This window comes from Empidonax traillii, unplaced genomic scaffold (assembly GCF_003031625.1).
Source record: "Empidonax traillii isolate 1590-97213 ecotype Southwest subspecies unplaced genomic scaffold, ASM303162v1 scaffold143:size1492093, whole genome shotgun sequence".
Taxonomy (NCBI): Eukaryota; Metazoa; Chordata; class Aves; order Passeriformes; family Tyrannidae; genus Empidonax; species Empidonax traillii.
In genome coordinates this window covers 1,409,520-1,436,989 of record NW_020955336.1, presented here as the reverse complement: position 1 = coordinate 1,436,989, position 27,470 = coordinate 1,409,520, and the positions used below count along the sequence as shown (strand labels likewise).

The window sequence follows — 27,470 nt, the reverse complement described above, 5'->3', positions numbered from 1 at the left end:
GGAAGCAACTCCCACTGAGGGGGAATAAGGATGATGAACATATTGGAGGATGTTATACATCATTCTCATTTGTGCTGTTTCCACTGATCTAGAGGAAGCAAGGACTAAAAATAAAAAGCCTCCTCAGAGTTTAACTGGGATTTTGTCATCTGGTAACTTTCATATTTAAAGGAAACGCATCTGTTGAACTTCGAAATTGAACAGAAGGAAAAAATTATGGAGAAGTCAATTTTGCTTGTAAGTTTTGCTCAGTAAACAGAGCTACCCAACCAGTTGCATTGAAGGGACTGGCACAAGGTTTATTTGCCAGCTTTTCCTGTGATGTTACATAGGGAACAACAGTGTTTTGTCAGCAGAATTTCTTGCTTTTTGGAGCACACAGAGAAAATGTAGCAACAACCTGAAAACAGAACAGATGCATTAAGCAGTAGCTCAGCTTGCAGCAGAGTATTGTCTCAGATTCTCCCTCGTACTGATACAATTTATTCACTCCACAGAAACTGATATTTACATTAGGCAGCTTGCTCCAAATACTTAAAAACCAATTCTGAATAAAAATCCAGAGTCATAGCAGGGTTTATACCTTGTTTTTCAATACTTAAAACCATCCAATTAAATTAGAACTTCTTCATCTCTTTAAAACAAAGCATATTTCTAGTCACAGCTCTCCTCTCAAATTTCACCAGAGCAACTTCTGGGAAAGCATTTTCCTAATTGTGCAGCAATTTTGGGTTTGGTTTTATGGTCTCACTGCTCAAAATGTGCAAAGGCTATCTCATTCCCACCCCCACTTCAAGAAGGGCCCAGGCCCAGTTGCTAAGTTGTGCCTACTTTTTCTAGTATCGTCCAGGCAGGTTTAAAGCAAAGGTATCCTACTGGAAGCAAATAGCGTTCTCTGTGGAACCCTCAAAATCCTTCAAGTTTCCTTTAAGAAACACCTCATAGTAATTTTCATTTAATTTTGAAGTGTAGTTGAACTTATACAATGTTTATAAAGAACAAGGTTCCACCACACACCCTCCTGCTCTTTCAAGTGTTTTAATGGGGATAATTTACTTAAAAATGAATGCACAGTCTTATAACAGGTCTAAGACATGAGTATCTAACATGAGTATCAACAGCACCCTCAGTGCTAGAGGAGTAGAAGGTAAAATAAAGGTTGGATAACTGCCAGTAAGTGTGTAGCAAGAAGGGCATCAAATTAGGGAAGCACCTCCATCAGAATAGAGACCAAAGAGCTAAGAGTCAAAAGTGGAGGCCTTGCAGTGCATTAGCCTTTCTTGGTATTATCTGTAAAGCACTGGGCTTGCAGAGGAGCTTGGGGTTTGTCTGCTGTGCTTACAGCTTAGCAACATCATCTCACAGAAAGTATTACAACCATTCCAGATTGCTCCTGTTTGTTCCAGACTCCAGTGTAATGCAGAAACTGATGTGGAGTTCATTGACCCACACAAAGGACGAGTCTATTCACTTGCTCTGTGCAAATCCACTTTCTTCAGTGTATTTGCACCCTAGTTACACACAGAGGTAACTCCCCAGCTTTTGAGGATTCACAGCCAAAAGGACTCCAGGAGTCACAGCACAATCTTGCTTTCAAGCTTGGGGCTCCAGCAGAACACAAACGTGGAGGTTCAGACTGATGAAGGTACCATGTAAGATCTGACATCTAACATTTGAAGACTGAAGGTGAGGGGATGTATGAAAACAGAAGTCTCCTTCACTAAGTGTATTTTTCAGGTGAGTGCATTTGTTAACCACCCAGCAGCAGCAGGTTCTTAGGTGCTGAAGCAGAACAGATACCTGCATGCAAGCAGGGAACTGGAAAAGGTTCCCTGAACTCAAATATTAATGGTCATTCAAAGTTTGGTTCTCCTGCAAGTTCTCCTGGTGCCCTGACAGAAAAAAATATTTAACTGTTTCTCAAATTTTATCTTGTTATTCCCGGGGGGATGCCAATCTACCTGGAAAAGGTACTATCTCTGTTATGAAACACATTCCTGGTAGTTTAAAACTCCCATAGGTAAAAGGAGATTATTAACATACTAAATGTTAATACCATTTGGTAGCTGTCATATGAAGTACACAATTTAATACAAAGACAAGTTCCTCACCTGGTGTAAAACACAATAGCTTCTGCATTTATAGTTATTGAGCTTTCCCTTCATTCCAGATTCCCTGGAATTTGTAAGCTATTATTTGTCTGGTAATTTATAAGTTACTCCCTCTCACTTTACCACTCTCAGAAGAAATAGGTTTTATATTTCTTGGGTTTATACTTGCAGAATCCCCTCTACTTTGATTTGCCTTAAGACAATGCAACCATGCTGTAACCATGTGTTTGCTTACTGAGGCCACAGTAAATCTTTTTTTAAGGATTGAAAATATCCTTAGCAATGTTGTCCTGCCTTCCCAAGAAAAACAGTATACTGATGGGTTTCTAAAGCAAGTGCAGCTGGACTTACTCTGGGTGGGAATTTTCCTTAGGGCAGTCTGGCTTCAGCTTTTAAGACTTGTGTTGGATGCCTCAGAAAATGTGCCCAGTTTCTAGGAGCAAGGAGAAAACCCCCAAAGAGGCAAGAATGCAAGCCTACAAAAAGGCTAAAGAAGATTATAGTTTCCTAAGAACATTTTGCCCTACTCACTGCATAAATAATTGGCAATAAAAGTTTAGCCTGCACACAGTGCCAATTAGAACATATTTCGATTAGATTTGAGTGCAAAAGTGTTTACTGTAGTCATCTTATTATTTCTGGAAACCTCATATAGCTGATGTCTGATATCTTCCCCTTCTCAGTCCGTTGGCTGATAGTGAGTAGAGGATAAAGCAGAATGAAACATTTATAGGTAACAGATACAAGACTGAAACTTCCTTATTTGTTTAGATTCTTTTTCACAGTTAACTCTTGTTGCTAGTCCTTTACACGTGGCTTTACAGACTGCAGTTGGGAGTATCCTCAGGGCTTGCCCGGTGCTGTGTTGTGTCTGTCGCACATGGAGCCTCAGACAGCCAAGGCTGTAGAGCTGGAGGCACTTCAGGTTCACTGACCATCAGTGAGACACGCTCTGGGGTGAGGGGAAAAAAGAGAAACATTCAGATACATGTCAGGCTTGATAGCTCTGACATTTAGTGCGTGTTCAAACCCATCTGCCCATTTCAAGGGCCCCTAAAGAGTTGGAGGAACATGTGCTGTGTGTCCCCCCAGCACTCAGCAGAAAGTTTCATAAAAGCTCACTTGAGCCTCTGTCCAGTGCAGAGAAATTGTGAGGGATTTTAAACAATTAATTCCTGGCCTGTGACCTCTCCTGGTTGCCTTGGGGTGATGTGGTTTTAGCAGCAGGGTTGGTTTACTGCCCTTGAAGGTAGGCTTTGGAAGCTACAGATGAGATATAATTATTGCAATTGCTACACAACTAGTAGTCCACTTTCTGAATCATTCCCTACTGTGTATCAGGGAAGAGCTTACAGGAGCAGAAACCAAGTTGCCACTGCAGATAAAAAATTAAAGGCAGCACCATATCATTCACTAGATTTATTCTTATTTCTAGCTAAAGCCACGGAGAGAACTTCCCTCGGAGCATCTGGAAGTGTCCCTGGGAGATAAGCGCTTGGAATCTGGCTCCAGCACTGCTACCTCAGTAAGAGAGGAACAGGGAACAGCTCAGACCCCTGTTGTTCTGCTGTGATGCTCTTGCTCAATTTCAGGGAGCTTATTTGCAAAACAAGGTTATTTTGCTTCCTTCCTCCCACCTTTTGTATGAGCTACCTAAATTACCTTTATTGAGCAGCCCTTCTGTCCCAGTCCCAATTACAGCCCAGCAGACCCACCTCAGGGGCAGCCTTGATATATAAACTACCATGCAGAGAACTGCCACTATGAAAACCTGAATATTTTCACTTCTTGACCCAAGTACTCAAGAGCTGTTATTTTACTGTCACATTCACAAAGATCTTTTTTGCATTTAATTCACTGTATAACTATAGCTTTCTGTACAACTAGAATACTAAAGGACTGAAATAACTTCTCAGCTACAGTCTATATATAACACTGAGGAAATGTAATTTTAAATCTTTTACACTGTAGAGGAACAAGCAGTGGAGTTTTTCTCTGTGTGGACATGCAGTATTTTGTGCCAGGTAAAGATAGGTGTCCATGAATAACTCCCATGGTTACTATGTTAAAAGGCAGCAACTGGTAGAACAGTTCACATTTTAGTGAGCATCATTTGACAACCATTTTTTCAGCACTTCAACATGAATTATCTTCACCTTAATTTTAAAGGATAATATAACATGGTATTGAGCTTCCTCAGGCTTATATGATGCAGACATATTAATTTCACACTAGGGCATAGGCTGGGTTCAGCTGCAGAATTAGCTGCCCTTTGATTGTACCAGCGCCAGTCCATCAGGACTGTGCCCTACTACAAAGGAGCCATCTATAGAGCACCTCATCTTTATACTTTCCACATGCATTGCACCAAAACATCTACCCAAACAATTTCTGAAGGAGAAGCACCTTAAGAGACAGAGGGTTTGTGCCGTTCAGGTTCTGGACATTTCAGTGACTACAACCAAACCCCACAAGGAATACGCTATTGTCCAAAGAGGGAAAAGGAATCAAACTGCAAAATTATTCACTCACTAACTCCACCTGAGTATAGCTTCTAGGGATAACCTGCACTTGGGTGATTTCCTTATTGTACACTACACCACACTACAGCAGCAGCAGCATTTCCATCCCAAGGCTCTCACCCTCCACAGCATGGCTGGGCCTTTGCTTCCCCACTGAAAAACACATCCTTTTGCTGCAGCTGCACCTGAAAGCATTGGTTCACTTCTAAGGGCATGACACACCCGAAACATCAAGCATTTGGTCTTATAATATGCCTCATAAAACTCAATCTGCTTAACCAAGCTAGTGCAAGCACTGTAGAATTTGGTGACTATAAAACCTAAACTCAGATGAGTGTCTACATGGTCTCCATGCTGAGAACCACAGCAGGCAGCCACTTAGCACGTGTCATCAGCCAGTCCTCTTTGGAGTCACCAACACTGCCTTCATTCCTTCCCTGCCCTTCCCTCAGCTGAGAGATGAAACCTCTCCCTGCAATGTAGGGCGTTCAACTTCGTAATGACAGAGTTACACTAAAAGATGAACTGTGCATTACTTCACTGAAAAGCCACCTTAAAAAAAACCCCAAAACATAAAGCAAACAGATGTTACACATCTGATCCTTAGCATGCATCCAACAAGAGCAGCCCAGATTTCCAGGACAAATGTGTCAGCTCTACTTTCATTTAGGAGTTATCACAGCAGCTGTGGATAAATGTGCTTGTACTTGGCAAGGAATGATTAAAATAGGTTTCTTAGGAGAATTTCTATCATAGATAGAAATTTTATGCTTGACAGTGCAATTAAGTCAGAGAAAAGCTTCAGAAAATATTTAGTGCTTCAATGTTATATGAATACAACATTTTATTTATTAATATTTTAAGAGAAAAAGTAGAGCAGTAGAGTGAAAATTCTCACTTCTGAGTTACTGGGGTAACCCTAACCACTATTCCAAACACACTAAGTGATGTGTTCCAAGAAGCTTGTGGGTACTACAGCACAAGAGCAGCAGTACACTGGCTGCTGGTGTACAACTGGCAGACCTGCATCCATACAGCACATCCCCATTTCCCCACACCCTGCGTCCTGAGATGCACTGTAAAGAACCACAGGTTGAATTCTTCCTTCATTTACACTGGCACGATTGTACTGGCTTCAGTGGGACTGGATTAGCACAGCAGGAGGAATCTTGCCTGTGATCTTTCCCTCAGAAGCACAGCAATCAAGCTTGCTGGAAGCGCAGACAACTGCAAAAACCCCACAGACCTTGGGTTTACCTGGACCCATCAATACATATCTGGGAACAAACCCTGAAGAATGGACAGGTTTCTCAGCCCTACACGCTTCAAGCAACGTAACAACTGCAAGGAACACATTTCTAAGTGAGTGTTGTATAAACATTATTTTCTGCAGCCGTCTGCATTTCTTTTTTTTGCTGTAACCACACATACTTAAGAATGACTCACGCCCATGACAGAAGCCTGGAATTCCCGTGTCCCAAGCTACAAGCCAAGAGAGCAAGCTATCCAGTTTCCAGTCTCCTCCTGTTTTCAATCCAGCATTTCCTCTCACCCAAACCTCCCTTCTACATAGTATTTTACATTCAGGGAGTTTTAGAGACAGTCTTGTCCTCCTCTTCTGCTCTTTATACACAGATGACCAACTGTGGCTGCCCAACCCACATTGGGCATTGACCATTCTTCAAGACAACCCAAAGCTACAAGGTCACTCCAACTTGTTTTAGAAGCACCATGGTTTAGAGGACTTATTTACACACACACATATATATATAAAAAAAGCCACAGCAGCTCTGCTAATATCTTAACATCTGCTATTCCTGGCCCTCAGTCCTGCAGTAGGCTCCATGTTACCTCATTCCTTGTGCAAGGCAAAGAAGGTGAGGTGAGCGTTTGCAGTTCATGAGCATCCTCTAAAAATCTCTGCACACACCCCACACACATCACACATTTGTTTCAATGACAAACAGCAGTGGCCAATTCTGTGCCTCAACTGGGAATGCAATTAGCCTAATTGGCTGTTAATCTACATATAACAGGGACCTGGGACATTCTCAGCGTGCAACTCCTCTGCCCACAGAGGATCCATTCGAGCTTACACTAGGGCTAAATCCAACCTGTAGTGCCTGGTGCTTGTTACAGCACTCACTGTGTTTCTTCCCTCATAGCGAAAAAGAAACCAGCAGATGAATTGCAGATGGAGCCGAAATCCTCCTAGCCACATTCAGTTTGGTTTCTATATCATCACTTATTCCAGATACCATGAGATGTTCAGTTGCACAAAGGCACGGACTCAGATGTCTTATTAATGTTATCTATTATTCTGTGCCTGGGGGAATGGGGAGGGGAGCCTTACCTCTCCTAAACTGCATATTTTTAACATCTGCTATTTTAATGCAATTTAAAAAAATTATTTCTGAGCTCTGGAGCAAAGAGCCTATTGGATGGCAGAGTCCCTCAGAGCCTAAATTAGGTGTTTCAGGTCACAGAAATCTCTTATTTCAGCCATTTTTTTAGAGGCACACAGTACCTGGGGAGAAAGTTCTGCTTGTTTGCATCTAGCAACACGCAGTGTAGAAGAATGAGGATTTATTTAAAGCTACATTTTAAAGAGAAGATGTGACTGTTTAATGAGGTTGAACACTGAACTGAATGTGCTTTTAACCCCTTTCCTGGCTGTGTAGAGAGGAATCTCTGCCAAATGAACCCGAAGACTTCCACTAGGAAAACTCACCTGCCCTAAACACGAGGATAAGATGAAATTATGTCCTGAGGCTCATTGTGCAAAGAGGCAGAGAGAGAAGGGAAACCGCTATCTCGAGCTTAAACTCACCCTTTTGGGCTTTTGCACGGGGGAAAGTCTCTGTCAGAGCTGCATCTGCTCAAATGACCAACAGATTGCCCAGGCACTGGTACACACACCCCTGCTGGGCTCACCTTCGAGCCAAATGCATCCTCACCAGCGCGGGGATTTCCCATTTAACTGCCCAAAGGGCCGAGGACACAGGACTGGGGAGATTGAGCTAAAATAGCCCCATCTCGTGACTCCTGTCAGTATTACATAAGACATATTACTAAAATAAATGCATTGTTTTTATTTTAGTTCTTTCAAACTAAGCAGTATCTTGTACTGGAAGAGGTTTCCCTTCCCAACACGTTTTCCACACACACATGGCATGTTAGGGCTGTTGGCAGCAGACCCCTGCAGAAGTGATTCCCACAATTCCCAAAAGTGTCCCTGCAGACCTTGGGCCCTTTGCTCCCAGCCAGAGCTGCCCTCCACGTGCCTTTCCCTGTCTGTGTTTGGAGAATGTGCTCCCCAGGCACTGCAGGGAAATATCTTCCAGGGAAAGCACAGACCCCCTGCAGACAAGATCAGGTTTTAAAGAACTCCTAGCACACAACTCCCTATCAAACAGGGTGGGGAAACAGTCAAACTCAAATGCAGAGGAGCAGTGGTCTAATAGGAAGGGGTCACCAAGGCAGTGCCCACCACACCACAACCCTTCCCAAACTAGAAAAATGCCCCACCTTGTTCAGGGCCATTTAGACAACTGCAGCACTACCCCTTTAGAACAGAGGGCTTTCCAAAAATTCTCATCTGCGTTCACTTTTTGTCCCAGAAACATGGACTTAATCATGAAATCTGACACGACTGAAGTCAGTGGTTTTGATCCCATGGATTGTTTGTACACTTAATACAGAAAAGCTGTATCTGATTTTGTTGGTTCCCACTAACAATCAGTGCAAAGTGATGAGGTATTGATGTTATCTGAATTCTTTTCTCATTACATCAAACTACAGAAAACATGCTGTGGCAATTTGCACTTGTGACATAATGAGTGTCAATTGCTACAAAGGAAGCACAGACAATCTGAGAACTAAGAGAGGTGAGGATTAAAGTGGTTCTTGCAGACACACACTTTTATATTAACTAGGAGGAGTATTGCTATTAAATTCCACAAGCAGGCATAACTCAAACTCAGTTGGTAGCAGTGCCCAATCTCCCACATTTTCCAGTGCAAGGAAGCATTAGGAGGATCTGGTTCTCCTCAGGAAAGCCACAGGGCTGTTGTGTCCCTTTCCAAATACTGACTGGGACACCCTCCACATAAAACATAAAGGAAAGCTCAAGCCTCCATCCCCAACTCATCTCAGTGCTTTTCCAGTGCCCCCCAAATATTTGCATGTCCCAAATTTCCTCTCCAATCACCTTAGCCCAGAAGGCATTTCTTCCGCAATCTCAGAAGCACATCTTTAGCTTCCCCACTCCAAACTCTCTTCACCCCAAGGCTGCTGCAGCAACAGCCCATGTGTGATGGGACAGATGCTTTGTCACTGCTTTGGGCCAGGTTCTGCTCCCAGTGCAGGAGGAGGAGAGAAAGCAGTGCTTGCTTTGTCTGTGCCAGCCCTCACAGCAGCACGAGGCTCACCCCAGAAACCCCACCCATCTCTCCAGAAGCTGAGAGTCATCTGCAGCCCCCAGCGTGTCCTCACCTGCTTGTTAATGGCCTCCAAAGGAGCTCATTTAAAGCTTGCCTTGGTAAGTAGAGATTGTTTAGTCTTTGCAGTGCAGACGTGCCTAATCCACAGCAGCATAAGATCAGATCAAACACTTGGTATTGTTTTGCTATGGGAAGCAGACTATTTTTAGGGGGGGGGGGGGAAGGTTGGAAACCTGTGTAATTTCCAAATATATTGCAGTTATTAACCTCAACTAAATAAGAAAGCTTCTATAATTTCCCCCCCTGTTACCTAAAGTGAGGGGTTTGCCTGTTTTATTCTCATTTTGACTTGTCTTGAAACCAAGAGCTTTTCATGCAGGGATCATCACTTTCAATGCATTTATACAGCACCAAGCACAAAAGGACACTACACATGTGGGTCTTTAACAATATCAAAATATAAATGTATAATCATATGCTGCATCACTAACCTGCAGGAAGCACAGCTGGTATAGCACACAGGAGTCCTGGGGCAGGACTCCTTCTGTTCTGCTGCACAGCGTGGCAGTGCAGTAAGTCACAGCCTAAACCCAAGCTTTTAGGTTTGGGAATTACGTACCTAGAAAGTTTACATCTGACTTTTTGAGGCATGGGCCAGGTTGGCTCCAGCTTACTGAAATGCTGTAGCTGCAGGACACGGAACAGTAACTGGAGCACATACTGGTCAAGACCAGATACAGGCATTAAAAGTGGTTATTCCCACACTTTTTTGGTCCCTGAAGTCTATCTCAGCTGGATGCACTGCAGTGTAATCACCTTGACACACAGATACAAGAGCAACTTCAAAGAACTCCTCTGTGATAAAACAGCAGGACTTGCCTTAGCTCAAGCAGGAGCCCTCAGCTGCAAAGGTTAAGCAGATACAGTTGATGCCCCAGTTGAGATGAGCTAAAAAAGGAGATTATGTGAGTGCATTTGCTCTTGCCTTCATTCCTCCTGTCCCCCAAATGGACTAAAGCTTTGCCCTGTCAAACTGTGTTTGGGAAACAATGTGCTCCATCTGTTAGTCTTGTCTTGCTGCTTTTCCTGTAGAAATACAGTGGCTTTCCAAGTTAAAATCGAGGCCTCCAGATCCCTGATGCTCTATGTCTCGAGAAGGCATTATTAGCCTGAGCCTGTAGGTGGGGAACAGACAGATTAACCCGTTTGCCTCTAGATTATTCACAAAGCCCTTAGCTGAGCCCAGGGCTGAACTCAAAGCCTGTCTCCCAGCCAGTCCTTCAGTAAGACTTTTCTTCTCTCCAATAGGATCTGTGATTTTTCCATAGAAAAATGTAGAAATTATCTGTTACCATTTCTGCACATAAATTTCCACATCTGAGGTTGACAAAAGGAAGAAAAACACAACAGTGGGGAGTCAAGTCAGAGAAGGTAGCATATGAATGCTGTCAAAACTATTCAGGGCTGAGATTCCCAGGTTTATACATCCAAAGAACTGAGTCAGCTTCCTCCCAATAAACATTTATTGGGACCACTGACCACTTCCAAGGTCAGCATGTGCCAAATACTCACATTAATTACAACAGAACAAACAGCTTTTAGCAATCACGAAATTCATCATTCTCCAGGTGCTGATAAGCCTGTTCCCAGTCCTACTCCAACTTTGTTATTTTTAATAACTTAGCCTGGAAGGATTTGGAATGTGAATTCCCTTTTCCACTCACTCCTTTCTGTTAGTACAGCCAGGGATTCCAGCAGTTGGTTTCCAGTGATATTTACTGCTAAAAGCCTGTCAGACATGCTGACTGGTAAATATGCATTACATTGGAAAAAAAAGAGAAACCTCTTTCTGTTGATGCACTGGATTTCTGCTCTCCAGGTGGTCAGCTTCACACCACCCAGGCAATTTCATACCAAGGGAAAAACCTCATTTTGAATTCCAGAACTTCAAGTATTAGTAGCAGTAAAGAAAGCGAGCACAAGACGTGGTGTTTTCAGTGGGCCTTCCCTCAAACAGCCAGCAACATTCTTAGCCAGTAAATGCTAAAGCCTGTAAGCTCCAGCTCTGGTCTGGTATCTCACATATTCCTGCAATTCCTTCTTTTAGTTCAGTCTTGCTGGAGACTTCCTGCACTGGGGCCTTAGGAGGGGACACTGAACTCTTGGGGGCTTATGCTGGTTTAGCACCTGTGGACCCTTCCAGCCACAAAACTTCATGGGTGGCCAAGGTAGCCCTGATGGCCACAGCAGCTTCCCTCGTGCACTTCATGAAGGACACGATCAGCAGGTCTGACAACACCCCTACTTCCACTCAAAACCCAGGATTTCCAAGAGGAGCCTCAGACAATGGGTGCCTGTGCAGAGCCTCAGCTGGGAAAAACCTTTGAACCAACTGCAAAGGAAACTCTTTCCGCCTTTTCACCCTGGAAAAAGGAACCAGGGGGATAAGTGTTCCTCAGTTCTTCTCTCATTGCCCAGATTTCACAGCTGGGGAGAACCCAAGGTAACCTTCACAGAAGAAGATAACATCTCCTAAGGCTGGGTTCCGGTCAGGTCTGTGCACACAACACTCAGTGTTGGAGTTCAGACCAAATGGAGGTCTGAAAGACTTTCAAATGTGCCAAACTGACATAAAAATCTAGTTGGTGGCAGTAAAAGGTGCAGAACTGAGTCTAGATTACAAAACAAAGTCACAAAGCTTTCAGTAGTTCAGATGCAGCTCATACTGTGCAGAACTATTACAAAAACATTGCTCCAAAAGCACTTCCCAACATCTGCACTTTTTAAAGTCACAATTAAGGGCTGCTGAATGTTCTGTTCCTGCTGTTTTTTCTAAAAATCATGTCTTGGCAGAAAAAAAACAATGTTACATCTTTTCTGCTGCAATGTCCTTCCTATGCCAGCTACAATGCCAAGCATTATTTATAGCCACATAAAGCCAGAATGAGCTTATACAAGACTGTCTTAGTAAACCCAAATTAAATTGCAAACAGATCCACTTCTTTGTGTAGCCAATTTGTTATCACAAATCTAGGATCTAGAGAAGTGAAAGCCTCTGTAACAGAAAAGCTCATCAGTTGAGTCCTGTTCTCCTCACTCAGGTAGAATCATATAATCATGTAGGTTGGAGAAGACCTTTAAGGTCATCAAGTCCAAGTGTTAACCCAGTATTACCAATCCTAAACCGTGGATGAAACCCTGTTCTCTACGCACCACATCTACATGTCTTTTAAATACTTCCAGAGATGGCAATTCCAGCACTTCCCTGGGCAGCCTGCAAGAAGCTGGAGTCTCCCTTGCCCTCAGCAGGACAGGATGAGGCAGAAGAGCTGGGCTGGCAAGGCACTGTAAAGCCATGCAGGAACCACCAGGTCTGTTGGCTTGTCGTAATTTCACAGTCCAGCCTTTCAAAAAATTAACCCTGACCTACACCCCTGTAGCCTGGTTTACAGTCAGACAGTTGTTTCAAGGTAACACAGCAGCAGTCCTGGAGAAGAAAGCAAACTGGAGACACAGCCCTGAGGGATGGTGCATTGAGCACTGAAGAATAGGTGATGTGACTCACCCCATGACTGTGCATTACAGGATGCTGATTATGGCTCAAGAACAGCAGGGAGATACAGGTATGGAAAGAGTGGGGAGTACCTGAAAGTGGTGGACACACTATGAGAATGAGACCTGCATTAGACCATGACATAAAATTTCAAAGGGACCGGGTGAAAACATCAAAAATGATGGGCATCTTGCAATGAAAGCATTGTCAGCTCTGGTGTTATTTCTTTGCAAAACTAGGAGTTTTCCCCTGTAACAATCAAGAGAGGAGGGTATGTGCACACATACGTAGACACCAGGTATTTCTTAAAGCCTATTTTCAACATACTTTTAAAGTTATTAAAAAAAAAAATCAAGGGGGAAATTTCATCTTGCAACATTCTTCTTTCAAGCATGCTGTAGGGTTTTCACAACCCCAAACCACAGTGACTATTTAAGGGAAGGCACAATGAAAACACTGCCTTCCCTTGGAGCTGTTGCTAGAGATGCAGTCCTCAACTGACAGTCCTTTCTTCCCCAAGGGGGGACCCAACGCTATGTATTGTCCACTAGACATGCCTGTGACCCCATTGTCTCAACCCAGCCCATCCCTTCCTCAGAACATTCCTAGAACATCCATAATTGGTACACAGGCCCAGTGCTCAGCCACAAAACACCCATAAACCCTCTTCTAATCAGCAGAGCTGAACAGCACAGCCCACGATGGCACAGCCCACATTCCACAGCTTTTTTTCACACATCTGACCACTACACACCACACAAAAGATGTTTCCAGCAAACTTTTGTATGAGTCTGGGCTTACATCAGGTTCTTAAATTAGTGCAGTGTAGGTTACTGCCCTATAATGCCAAAATGTCATGGTATTTGCAAAGAGGAGAAAACTATTTACGCTAAGATTTTTTTCAGAAGCACTGAAGTCCCCATCAAAGAGTGCTCGAAATCCTTCTGGAAATTGCTTCTTCACTCTATTTTAATCTTCCTATAGAAATAACTCATTTAACTGGGGCAGAGATGCTGAACAAGCAATGAAAAGGTCAATCCTAGCAACGAGAGCTATTTCAGTCTGAGGTATTATACCACACCTATCTATATTAAAAACACTTTAGCAAGGTTGCAAAGCCAGGTGTCCAATGGTTCAGAGATCCATTGAGCTTTTGTCTTGCTTCCTGAAAAGCCTGCATGATGATATAGTCTAATTACATGATAACATCTTACTTTTCCCCAGAAGTTCCCCGTCTCATTCAAGACACAGAATAAAGGACAATATTACATTTCATCTGTTGTGACCTGTACTTACCCCCTGCTCCTCTTTACTGCACACTGCTCAAAGCATGCACTAAAGAAAAATATTTCTTTACAGCCTCTTCCAGTGCTCAGCTCTTGCATGCAAGCACTTCAAACAAATTATTTTTACAATAAAACAGGGATATGAGGTGCTTTTACTTTGTGTATAGCAAACAGACTCTGCACCTAAGATAATGCACTCCAGAGCATCTCAGGCAGCTAACACCAGCTTTCAAAGCTCTTGACCTGATATTTGGTTCTTGACATAGAACAAGACACAGTCAAAATTGGCTTAAGATGATGTTTAGGACTCTGTGAACTGACTGGAAGATAATGGATATGCAAATATCCAAGTCATGAGACTCTTCACTCCTAGTTTTCTTTTCCCATCTCTCCACATTTAGCTTTTATCCTTTCTGCAGGCCAGCCACACTCCTCCTCTAGAGCTCCTGGATGTCGTATGGCCACCAGAAAAGGATGTGGAAAACCACATTTCTGTGGAAATGGTTATGTACCCCTGGAACTAAGGCCAGGCATTGCCAGGATGAGCTGGGAGACAGCTCCCAAACCAAACCAGTTCTGTCTGCAAGACTGGACAGCATGTAAAGACCTCTCGCTTGGTCAGGTTTGGATGGCTCTTGCACACAGGAGCAGAGGCCACCCCATTAAACCAAAGCATCCTGTAGTGGAAAGTGTAGTCCACAGCTCAGTAGCCTCATACCTTTATAAAGAAAAGTTTATAAAACAAACAGTAGCTGCATAAATACATGTGTCACTCTTGCTGAAGCTTCCCAAAAACATCCAGCTTGATGCAGATATGCAAACTGCAAAGTTTTAGTCCATGGTACTCACATTCTGATAATGTTTGGAAGGGGCACCAGACCACTTAACCTGAAGGTCCAGGGATTAGCTCAGTGGGTTAGAACGTGGTGCTAATACCACCAAGGGTGTGGGTTTGACCCCTACATGGGCCATTCACTGCAGAGTTACACTCAGTGATCCTTGTGGGTCTCTTTCAACTCACAATATTGTTTTGCCAGCTCCATTAAACCCCTGCAGTATGAACAAGTGGAAGCAGCAGTTCCCAGGCAGGCCCACTGCTGGCTGACAGGACATCCCAGCGCCCCAGACTGTCACCTGGGGGCCACTGGGCTCTCTGCACACCCCCTGTTCCAGTTGCCATGGAAACAGAGGTGATGTCAGCACCAAGATGGAAGCGGGGCTGAAATGGTAAACTCAAATTAACAACTGCACACGGACTGGGAGCAACTGAAGTCAAGAACACCAAATATCTCAGCTTGCATTTGTCTACTGCACATCTAAAACTGCACTTGCAAACTTCTAAGTGTGAAGCTGGCACTTTTGATGTTCCCAACACTCCTCTAGTATCCTGGGCTGAAGTATGGACATTGTCATTCCATAACAAGAGGTACAAAAGTGACAAACACACAGAAGCACCTCCCTTCTCACAGGCATGTCGGTCAGCAGGGCAAGCTCTGCAGCTTTCCCCAGGAACTAAAAGCAGAAACATTGGAGCAAAAGTATTGAGTGTCAGTGGTGATGATGAGAAAGTTTTGTCAGGAAAGAACAGATACCATCTGACACATGGAACAGCAGCAGTAATTTGGAAATTAGAGACCCAGGCATATGCTTTCTAAAATTATCCATGAAACTAAAACCAAGGGCAACATACTTAAAATGCTCTTACCCCAAGGCTGCAGACAGCCTGCATGCACACTGCAGGACTGCTGTCTGAACTGGACTGGCCAAGCAGCCTCCCCTGTGCTGGACCTAGAATCTGCCTTTGGATGAGGACAGACTCCAGCATTAGCCTGTCCATCCCCACCTCGAATGCCGATGTCTCCAGTGCTACGTGTTACTGTAACACTACAAGACACTCAGACATACCTTGGGTAGTTCTTGTTTCATGCCAGATTGGTCAAAGTATTCCACATTTATTTTAGTGCTGCCTAATTGACTTTCCTCCCTCCAGGATAGCACTAAGCACAGCCAGAACATTTATTTGTTTGATGTGATTTTCAACTAACTGCAGAAAAAAGTGGCTTCCCAGTCAGTCTCTCAAGGACAAAAGTGAGAGTGCAGACAACATTTATCTGAAAATAGCCCCAGATGCCACTCATGACCCTGCCCTCAGACAGCTATTCCTGGGTGGTGGCTGCCCAATAACTCACCCTGCACTAACAGAGGGGGAAGAGCCCTCCTGCCACTCAGCAGCACTGGGTCAGTGACAATCACATACAGACAGGGCAAAACACGGGCACTGGTTTACCAGGACAGTGCTCAAAGATGTTCATTTAACCCAGCCACAGCTTCCCCTGGGGAGCCTGCAATAAAAATGAAGTGCCCGAGTACCCGTGAAGCACCATGAGATACATCAACCACCAGCTCTGCAAGGTTCTCTTTTTACCAGCCAATCCCCACCTTTTCCTCACTCTATCAAAACCTCCAGTTTCAATCTCCTGGTGTCAAAACAAGAGACTTGAACATCAAACCGGGCAGCAGAAGTGCTTTACTTTACACTACTTGCACTCCAGGGACACAACCCTTGGAAATCAGTCACTCTAGTTCTTCCCTGGGCTTTTGCTGTTCTGGGAAGCACAGGAGCAATGCCACAGTACATCAGACAAGGTCAACATAGTCTTTGCTGCACATGAAACAGGGAAACTGAGAGGAAGCCCATAGTGAGGATGCAGGCCTAGGAACAGCCCTGCTGTGGACAGTCACAAGCAGGAGTCACTTCTTGTGCCCCTCAGCGACACACTGCCGTGATTCAACACATGCCATCCCACCTGCACAAGTGCATAAATAGGGAAGATGGACTCAGCAGTATTGGAAGCACCCAAATGTTTGGGAAAGGATTTGGATGGCAAAGGGAACGACTTAATGGGGCGTGTCACATAAAAAGTGAGAATAGAAACAGTGACAGTGGGGGGAAAAAAGATGAATAGGGGCATTAAGGTGGCATCATTAGCCTAGCAGAGGGAACAGCAAATAAGCAACCAGGTTGGGAGAAAACATGTGGGAGTTACATTGGCAGCTGGATCATCAGACAACATATGGCCATATTAACAATGAAGCTCTCGTGAAGTCATTGAAGAATGAATTCTACCACAAAGCCTGAAAGCACAAAGTTTACTTAAAAGGATAGACAAACCCCAATGAGTTATGCATGTTCTTCAAAAACTAACTTGCAGAAGGCACAGCATCATTTCATGCTACACCTGCAGTCAGCTGCACTTGGACTAGACCCTCAACCTTGGCAGTTCAGTGGTGCTATTTTGATCTGGTACCCATGAGCACAAGCACATTTTCCCCTCTGTGCTCAGGCTGTTAATCTGCAAGAACCTGCTGTGCTCTCTACTGACAATGTCATGGTTTGCTGGTGTGAGAAGGTTAAGGGGTGGGATAATGAACTCATTCTCAACCAGCAATAGAACTGGGTACGTGAGGTGAGCTCAGACAATCTGGACACACAAACAGGGAGGGCACTCCCTCTCTCCAGAGGGAGAACTGGCAATCCTGCAGTATCACTCTGAACTTTGTATAAGGTAATCGCTTCAAATATTTCAGGTTAAAACCCACCCAAAAGTAAGGAAAAAAACTTGCTCTGCACCAGTCCCTCAGCAGCACATGGGCTGGGCAGCAAAATCTACCTCACACTTATGAGTGGGGCTGCTTGTTTTAGGACATCTGCCTCAGTGAGACACTGAATAAGGGCATCACTCCAGGGAGGAGTGTCTCCTTTCCAGCAGCACGCCCACTTGCCATCCTTACCTGTACTGGGTGGGGCCCTTGCCTGACATCCACAGTAAGGAAAACAGACAGGTCAGCGATTCTGAATTTTGGCACTCTGAGCAGGCAGTGCCAAGCCTTTATTGAGCACAGGCAGCATGCCCTTGCAGTCCTGTATCCATCAACATTAATATCCAGTAAATGCCACAGTTCTCCCCTCACTACTGGTTTTACACTGCAGTCAAGGCCCCCAGAGCCAGCAGTCCCACACATTTGCATCTCCTGCAGTGCTTCAGCCCTGCTACCATTGAAGACTGAGGCCAGAGTCAGGATTAGCATTTGATGCCTTTAGGATCTTGTGGCTAATAAAGGCCAGGAAAATGGTATGAAAGAAACCAGGAGCCTTTTCAGAAAATTGAGACAGGTGGCAGGGAACAAAAATCCCTCTCAAACTCTGCAGAAAAAAATGAGGTTTGGGTTTGACAAGATGATCTCAGGTTCATAGAGGCATCCAAAACTGGGGCCAAGGTCAGGCACAATACAAAAGAAAACACATAAATATTCATGCCTGGCTTTATGACTCTTTAAAAATTCAATCCAGCTTCAGTCCTAATTTTCTTATCATTGCTGTCCCCATGTATCAACAATGTGCTGTTGATATATATGCCCAGTGTAAAGATTAATTGGAGAACCACAATTCAGGAGGGGCAACTTAATTCCATCCTGCAGGTGCTCTGCAGTATTTCATACAATTTGTGGCCAGGACAATTTTATTAGTTCCATGCAAGAAGACTCATGCCAAGTGCTGTTGCTCAGCCTTGGGTGGCAGAAGCTGCTCCACAAATTCCAGGCCAAAAGAAGAGGTTGGGGAGGGGACAAGACAGGTTGGTAGGGGGTACCTGTTAGTTTAAGGACAGCAAACAGAGAGAGTTCAAATATATCAGGATGAAAGGCAAGTGCACAGACCTTTATTTCAGACTGAGAGGGACTCTCACAGCAAGGGTTAGGGCAATGATGCCATTGCTTTTGGCTCCAAAGATTGGAAAGTCAGACATTGTGGGGTGGAATTTCCTTTCTGTTGCCTCAGTGTTTTCAAGAATAAGAACTAAGCCTGATATTTACTCCTGATTTGGGGAATAATTATCCAACAGCATGAAACTCCTTCACCTGATTTGGACAAAAGCAAAGCAAAGACTATCAGATTAATCCTGCTGGTACAAAAACCATTACAAAAATGCATTAACAGATGTTGTGCCACTACTTCAGGGAGACAAAAATATGACAAAAGATAGTGTCACTGAGGACAGGAGAATGAAGCTCTGCAGCCACTCTGCTCAGCCCACATTCAGGTGCTGGGAGAAATGAGAAACTAAATATTTAAAAATAGAAAAATATGACAAAAAGAAATTTTGGCAGTTGACAAAGCTTTTGGCAGTTGACAATCAGCTTTACAGTTAGAAAGTTCTGAGTAAGAGGGTCTACAGAAATACATTTTTACATATTTTTACATCAGCTCTTAAGTCAGATCTCAGTCCTGCAGCTGACTCAGAGCTCTGCTCGTGGTGCAGGAACTTTCAGAGGTCTCGCCAAGACTGCCTTTTCTGTAATTTAATATAAATGCCAATTTCAGTGTGCAAATTATCTGTGAGACCAGCTCTTAGAAGAGCTGGCTATCCTCAACTCCCAGGAAAGTCAAGGAGAGTCAAAGAATCCACAAAGGCACAGGATAAGAGTAAATTAGAAAATGGATGATTACCATGTTATAAAATCCTGATACATTCAGTTAGTTAATGCTTCTGAAGAATACAAGGGTAGGCAATAATAGGAGCTAACAGTTCATTCCAAAGAATTAAAGGAAACTAGAGGCAGTAAAATTCTGCATTTCAGCCTAAATATTGTTATGTGTTTCTAAATGGGTGGGGGGAAAAGTCAGCTGTAAGTATTCTCTAGATAGAATAATTAAGCCTCCACTCTGGCATGTCTCTATAGGCATTAATTTCCCATTAACAGAGGATCAAAATTACAGTTTAATTATCCATAGAGTTCTAAAGGCATACTCTATTTTATTCAGAAAGTCATTGACTGGATTACAGGAAAAGTCCACCAAGCTCCCTTATACCTTTAATAAGGCAAAGCAAGAGACGAAGAGGGAAAGGAAGGCAGCAGAGCACTGTAGAGCACACCCTGCTCCTGGCAGGGACCTTCCCAGCCCAGACTCTGCAGGGATAAAGCCAGGGTCACCTTTATCCATCCTCTGGGGATTCCTCCACTTTCTCAGGTGCCGGTTCTAAGATTGGGTGAAGGTTCACATGCACATCACCACACTCGCTCACCGGCCTGGATTTCCCCAGGGCATTGTGGGACACAGCTCCCCTCGACAGCCAAAGCTCTCCTCATTTCTTTACATGCCTTTCAAAGTCTCAGACTTCTATCATCCCTTCATATACAAGTATTGATTCCCAAAACCCACATAAATAAGATTCTCCAAGGTTCAGGTATTATAACTTTAACATAATGCATAAGCACAAGCACCTTCTGGACACACAGAGTCCTCTCCACAAACAGCTGTTGCAGCAGGGAAGGTCATCCCTTACCTGTGCAGGTACCCAGGACCGGTAGCTCCTCTGCAGTGGCAGAGCAGGACACCGAGCACAGTCACTGACGTCTGGTGCCCTCTCCTGGCACCAACAGCCACACGACCTGATAAACCCTGGCTAGATCGTGACAGTCGGGATATTTCAGAGTCTATTTTCAGGACTCTGTGGCAGCCAGTTAAACCATACATCAGGATTTTCTATCAGATGACAATAAGGTGTGGACAGAAAAACTATTTTTCCTCTTTTCTTGGTATAGATTTCCTTAAATTAACATTTTTGAGGAAACAAAAGCTTCCTGCTTTCCAGAGGAACGGACAGTTTAATTTTAGTTACAAGCTTTCTCATCTCATTAAAAGCAAAATGAAATAGCCTTGTGAAACACTTCTGATTGGAAACGAGTCTTTCAATTACTCTAGAACTTCTCCTCAACCAACAAGTAATGCAACTAAGGTCCCCAACACATAGAAGAATTTCTCTGAAGTTACCTTAAAAAACTGCTGGATAATTTATCCCAATTAAATGTTAAAACATAGAAAATGTACGTGTTACCATAGACATTTCTCTGCTTGGAAGGCTGTATTGTATAGAAGATTAATACATAGAGCATTGCAGTTTCACTGTATATTTGTGCATGAGCACTTGATCAATATCCTATAAAATCCTAGCCAAGCAGACACAGGAACAGCTCACAGATACATGGTATTAGTGTTTACATCTAGTGCATTGCCTCCTGTCTATAAAGAGAAGTCAATTTAACACACATATACATATATCTTTATTTTTTAACTAGCAGAATTTTAGAACTGGCCTACTTACCAGTCTCTTCAGTATTTATTATATAGACATTAATTACACATTAGCTCCCCAGCTGAATATTTTCTAGCTTATATTCAAAACTAACACAAGCAGTCATAGGCAAAACTTCGCTGCAAGTCAAAATTTTGAGAGTTCTCAGATAGTTTTTGAAAAGAGGACTATTAAGCTGGATCCTTAGCACAAAATTTTCTTCAAATGTTTAATGAATAAAAAGTTGTAAGGATAAACACAGTGATTTCAAAGTTAGCAAGGAGCCCATAGTGAACTGACTGACTTTGCTGAGTTGAGGCACTGATAATAACGTAACAATAACAGCCACGTAGACCACTTTAACCCCAGTTACACAAAAGCTGCAAAGCAAGTTCTGATAGAGAAGTTCTTGTTCCACATCTGAATCAGCTACCAGACATCACATTTATATAAAAATCCTCTAATGCATGTTTTATGTCCAGTATTTATCAGTACCTCCTCCTCCAAAGCTCTGTCTGAGTACACAGGACACAGGCCAGGATCCTCCATGGCCAGAGCTGCTGCTTCTTTTCCTCAGGCTGAACTGTGACTCCAGGCATCACCATCATCTCCAGGGACTCAGCCTGGGATCCCTCCAGGCAAGTGCTGTGCAAACAGAAGACAGCAAACATGGGAGCTTAAAACACTGCAGCCACCTCACCCAATTGCTTTAGCAGCATTTCTCTTTCCAAACCCACCTTCTACTCAGCTCCAGACATTACAGTTTGGGCCCCCAGGACTACCACTGCCCTGCCAGGATGCTTCAGGGAAAATACCTCCATGCTCCTAAAGAGTCAGCCAGAGTCAAGAAAAGGACTGATGCTACAGGGAATAGTACACAGGACAAGCTTTCTGGGAGTTTTCTCAATTTTTAACTTGTGTTTTATAATTCAGGTTCAGTCCTTTGTGCTTGGTGCGTTAACTAGTCCCTTTGACAGGTCATTGTTTTTCTTCCTCAGACCAATGCACTTGTGCTCGTTTCAGCTGGGAGAGAGTTAATTTTCTTCCCAGTGGCTGGTATGGGGCTACATTTTGGATCTGTGCTGAACATAGGGTTGATAATATAGAGATGCTGCTGTTGTTGTTGCTGAGCAGGTCTTACCAGAACTTGTACCAGTTCTCCAGCTACACAGACTGGAACAAAACAGGGGCAAACACAGTCAGTCCCCAGCCCTTGTTCCCCCAGTCACACTCTCCACTTGTGCACCTTTCCTTTGGCCAGAACAGCTGGCTTTCCTTATATCCCCCAGTTTCCCTGAGAAACGCCAGTTTGAGGGATACACTAGGCTACAAAGCAGCAGCATGGCAGGACTCCTCATTTTGCACAGCTGAGCTACCCTGCGGTGTGGGAGAGCAGAGGCTTCAATTCCCTGCTTGGCCTGCAGAGCCCCAAGCAAAGATATGAAATAAAGGGTTTAAAGAAACATCTTCTAAATCTCATCCCTCTAGGTCAGAATATGCATAACAACAACAAGAAATTGAGAAAGCCTCAGTGCATTCAAACACAGAGTTCTGCCTGGGAAGCTTTCTCCAAGCCTGAGGCTCTCCCTCCCCTCAGCACACCAGATCACTCACCAAGGGAACTTCAGGAAAAAACACAAGTCAGAAATTAAGCCACACCTTGTGATGAAAGGGCAAACAGAACATCCTTGCTGAGGATGCAGCCACCACCAGCCCCACAGCACACAGAGTGGCTGTGCTGTGGCACTCTCTGGCAGAGGGGCTGCCATCCCAGAGACCCCAGCAGAGGAGGCTTAACTCTTCCTCAGAGACCACCCACCTGGATGAGCACAGCAGGACATACTTATTAAAGAATATCTATTAAACATGGGGAAGCTGCAGAGGCCACAACTTGATGAAGGGTTAAAATATTGGAATAAAAATCCCTGCCAAAGTCTAGGAGCACAAAGTGCCAGACCTCCCATGTTTTTATTGCAGACTTCTGCAATAAGAGTCACTCAATTAGTCCCTACAAAAACATATTTGTCTGTACACTTTAGTCCCTGAACAACTGCTACAGGAGCCCTTTCACACCCTAGAAATGAAGCCAGGCTGGAATGCAAGTAGGTGGTACATGAGGTTTGTATTAACACTCATATATCTAAACAAAAAGGTGTCAAGCATTGAAAGTCATCAACTGCAAAAAATTCTCACAAGTACAATTTAATTGTAAACACACCCCTTGTCTTTCATTAGAGATGCTTAAAGCAACAGTGCATTTCCATGGACCCAGATGTAGTCGCTTAGAGAGAACCCAGAGTTGATGACCTCACAAAGACCAACCCTGACTGTTCATGTAGTGCTACAACAGCTACACAGATGCCTGACTTCACAGTCCAGTGTCTATTGGACCAACAGGACTCAGTTCTGCAAGGAACATTAAACATATTACTTTCTACCCTTAGACCTACCTGAAATATCTGAAATCATTTCAGCACACAGTTCACAACAAACATAATTTCTTCACAAAAGTGTTTTTGTCTCCAGAAAGATCTAGGGCCTGGTTAAAGTTTCTATACTCTCATCTCCCTTCTTCATCCACAAGTTTTCCTTTATACTTCTATTTTGCCCCTCGTTGAAGGCAAACGACCTTAAGAAAACTACTTTGCAAATTTCACAGAAAAAAATAAATTTACAATCACATAAAATAACTCTCCTGCAAAGCAGAGGCAGAAGTTACCACAAACTCCCAAAAACATTCCTTCCTTAAACCACTCCCAAATAACAAATAAGCCTCTCCTTTCCTTCTGCTCATTCTACTGAAATCAGAATGTGGAAGATACCTGTCTGCATCCCAGATACCTAAAGATCAAAGCCCTAAGATGGGAAGAGTTAAAGCTTCTGGCCCCTCAGGGATCAAAAGCTTTCTCTTTCAGGAACCCCCCTCCTCAACACTCACACAGCACAGCAGAGACTCCAGAAGCAGAGACAGACCTTTTTGTCCTGCCCTTGCTTTTAAGGGCGTGTGTTCCCAGCAGCCCTGGGGAGGCCATCAGCATTAGTGAGAATCACCTGAGGCAGCTGCACCTGCAGTAACACCTGCCCCTTAGCCAGGCTCTCACTGGGGCCTTGGGAAAGGAAAAACAAAGATATGAACTGTCCCAAAACTAGGACCAGGGAGGGGGGTTCACTTGAGCAGATCCATGGCTTGGTGTGATCCAGGGCCTGACAGCCACTGCCCCACATGCCTCAGTTCTGAGCCTGCTGGGGCGGAAGGAGGCAGGATGAGATCACCAAAATAAGCTCAGAGTTGTTGGTTGTGCCCTGCTGTGGAGGAAGGAGGGGGTGTCAGTGGCCCCCTGTGAGCAGTGGGGCTGGACAGACCCCCACAGCTCACACAGCTCTGTGCTTCCCACTCACTCTGAGGGTGCCCAACTTGCCGGACTCACCTCTGGTGCCAGAGGCTGGAGGGATGTGCCACAGGGTTTGCTCTGCTCAGGGCAGGACAGGGCTGCCCTCAGGACTTCTTCAGCCCCAGTCGTGGTGGGCTGGGGGGCCAGGAAGCAGGAGGTTTCCCAGAGAGCAGCTCTGGGGCTGTTCTCATGACAGAGGGCTATTTATTTTCATGTTCACCATCTCATGGTTTCCCATCCCTTTTGCCCTTTAGTCTGAGCCACAATTATCTGTGCCCTGTTCTGACAGTGCAGCTTGTGAAATGCACGACTGAGATATTTCTGGGTCAGCCAAATTCAAATTCTTGTACACCAGCTTTATCCTGTGTGGATTTGCTGTATTATTCAGATACCAGTTGATTGTGATTAACATAGCAGAAGACAGAAATGCTGAGCCACCTCCTTGCAGAAACATGTATTCCCGAGATACCTGTACAGAAAAATGTGTCACTCTGAGATTATGCAAAATTAACAGGTTTTGGACAATGTGTTTGGCATCTTGATATTCTTGCTGCGTCAGTGGAGCCAAAATCATAGATTAACTCTTTAACTGCATTTATCCATCCTCTGAATTTGATTAGGGAGGATTGTTACAAGCAAGGCCTGGACCCTGTTGTGTCAGAGCCAGAAAGACTGTAAGATACAGCTCCTGCTTCAAAGGCTTTTTGCTCTCCATACCAACAAACAGAGCACTTATTATCCCCGTATCCCTGACAGGGAACTGGGTCACAGCCAGCCTTTTGCCTGAAAGTGGAAGAGGAAAATATTTCACCACCAGCTTGAGTTTAATGAGAGCAAATGTTGGGCGTGGTGAGCCCAGTGAGGAAGTTCCAGACACCCACCACATTCTGGAAAGGTGGGTGAACGGAAAGGCGAGGCTGTGACCCTTTAAAAAGTGTCCTCAGAGCAGAGGGTACGTGGCAGCCACAGGGGTATGAACAACTCTGCAGCAAGACAAGGTTAAATCTTGCAGAAGGTGGAAATGCTCCCTCCTGGGGCTGGCAGCTGCAGGCAGGGGTTCACAAGGGGCTTTGCCGTTCACGACTTCTCTTTGCCATCATCGAAGCAGCAAGTTCAATGCCATCTGTCCCCACGTCTGCCTCCCTGAAGCAGAATGGAAACTCCAAGTGTCTTCTCTGGCATCCTGCTGCCTCCCTACCTTTGCCACGACGTTCTGCTTTGGAAAAGGGGCATTTTTTCTGAGGCTCTGGGCAAAAGCTGGTTGCCTGACATACATTTAGGAGAAAGGAAATGAAAGAAGTATGCATCTGGTAAATGTAATTGTTCTCCAGCCTCATTCCTTCTGATCTAAAGCAGTGTGGATTTGCACTGAGAACAATGAAGCAACACTAGCGTGGAGCCAGCATGTATGAGGGGAAACTCAAGCTTCATGCCTCCAGCTTGTATTTCAAACACGATGCCTACATGGATTGTTGGGTATGACATAATTAAGATAACACATCATATAGTGCTGGAGCAGCATGAAACACCACCTGCCCTAGCTGACCTTTCCTGAGCTGTTGGATGCTCATTCATACCCAAAGCACATCCAGGGGTGAACAACAAAGGTATGTGCACGGCTATTCTCCCGTATGGGCTCAATTTATCCCTGAATATTGTCATCTACAAAATATTCCTGAGCAGGGGAACAGCTTGGGTGATAGACCATACCTGCCCACTTTCTCAGCGTGGTTTGATAGTTACAGGCTCTGGGCACAGCTGTTCAGCATTATGGTGCTGTAGAGCTCCCACTTCTCTCCCCGGCTCATCCCACGTGAGTGCCGTAGATCTGGAAGCTGGAGAGCACTGTAGCTATATATTTACATGCTAGCTGTCTTCCTCAATGAACAGCCTTCAGCCATATGGAGGAGTCTCTAAATTACTTCTCTATATTGCAGCAAAATCCACAGCAGATCAGAAGAAATGACCAGAAGTGCTTCTCCCCAAATGGCCTCAATTCTGCAAAGACTTAATAATTGTGAATATTTCTACTGAATTAATTTTTACATGTCTAAAAATCTTATTTTCTTTCTTTTTCCTTTCATTTCTTTCCTCCTTTCTCAAGAATTAGCTCATACCTGATAAGAAATGCTTTCCTACAGATAAGACCTTCAAGTGTCCCACACAGGTCAGGCACAACTAGGACTGCCAGTGGAAATCAAGGAAATGCAGCACATTTTGGCAACTTTCAAAATGTGTCTCAAGATTGGGATGTCTGACTGTGGCACACGTTACTTGCTTTGATGACAGACCACACTAAAAAAAGTGCCTTTCCTAAGAAGAGAGACACACAGAGCACGTCCCTGCTACATCCCAGTCAAGTGTCCTCTCCAGGAGGGTCCTTACCACATGGACACATGCTCCAAATCGGGTGAGGTCTGGGGCAAATGGCCAGTTGATGATGAAATGTATAACTTTCTGTTGCTCTCAATTTTTTTTTTTTGTTTGTTTATGCAGAACCAAAGCTGTGAAAGATTTGATTTGTACTCAAGGATGTATATTTTTTTACACACCAAAGCAGTTGAATAAGAACATGAAGCATAAAGATATAAAGAAAGGGAAGCAGAATGAAACAGTTTAGGTGAAACCAGGGAAATCAGTAAAAGTTTTGCATAAATACACCGAGAAGAATAAGCCCCATCCTAGGTCCAGGGAGATGACTAAAGATAGAAATGCCTATCCTATATTTTAATATTACAGTTATTACTATTTAAATCAAAGCAGCATTTTGGTCTACACTTTCCCGTGGTTACAGAGGTGCTTTTTTATCCTGAACTGTGCATTGGAGAAGAGGCTTGTCTCTCCTACTCAGTAACAGGAAAATGATGTATATTAAAAAAATACTTCTGAAGCCAAGTTGTCAAGGTTTCAAATTTCTCACTATGTAACTGAGTTTCACAAGATACCAGATCTTGGAAATAAGGGTCAGAGACTTGGAGGTTTTTCCCACCCTCACTATTTACATTCACAAATGCTTTGCAGCGTAAGATTC

The 27,470-nt window shown here is 44.0% G+C and overlaps 1 protein-coding gene across 1 annotated transcript in view; it reads left to right on the top strand.

The window, feature by feature from the left end:
• The first annotated feature begins 9,085 nt into the window (after positions 1–9,085).
• OTOS (otospiralin) overlaps positions 9,086–27,470 on the top strand; it is a 34,424-nt gene continuing 16,039 nt past the window's right edge. Inside the window, exon 1 of the mRNA XM_027884372.1 lies at positions 9,086–9,173. Within this exon, the coding sequence (XP_027740173.1) occupies positions 9,138–9,173 (36 nt within the window). The 5' untranslated portion in view covers positions 9,086–9,137. The remainder of the gene's footprint in view (positions 9,174–27,470) is intronic.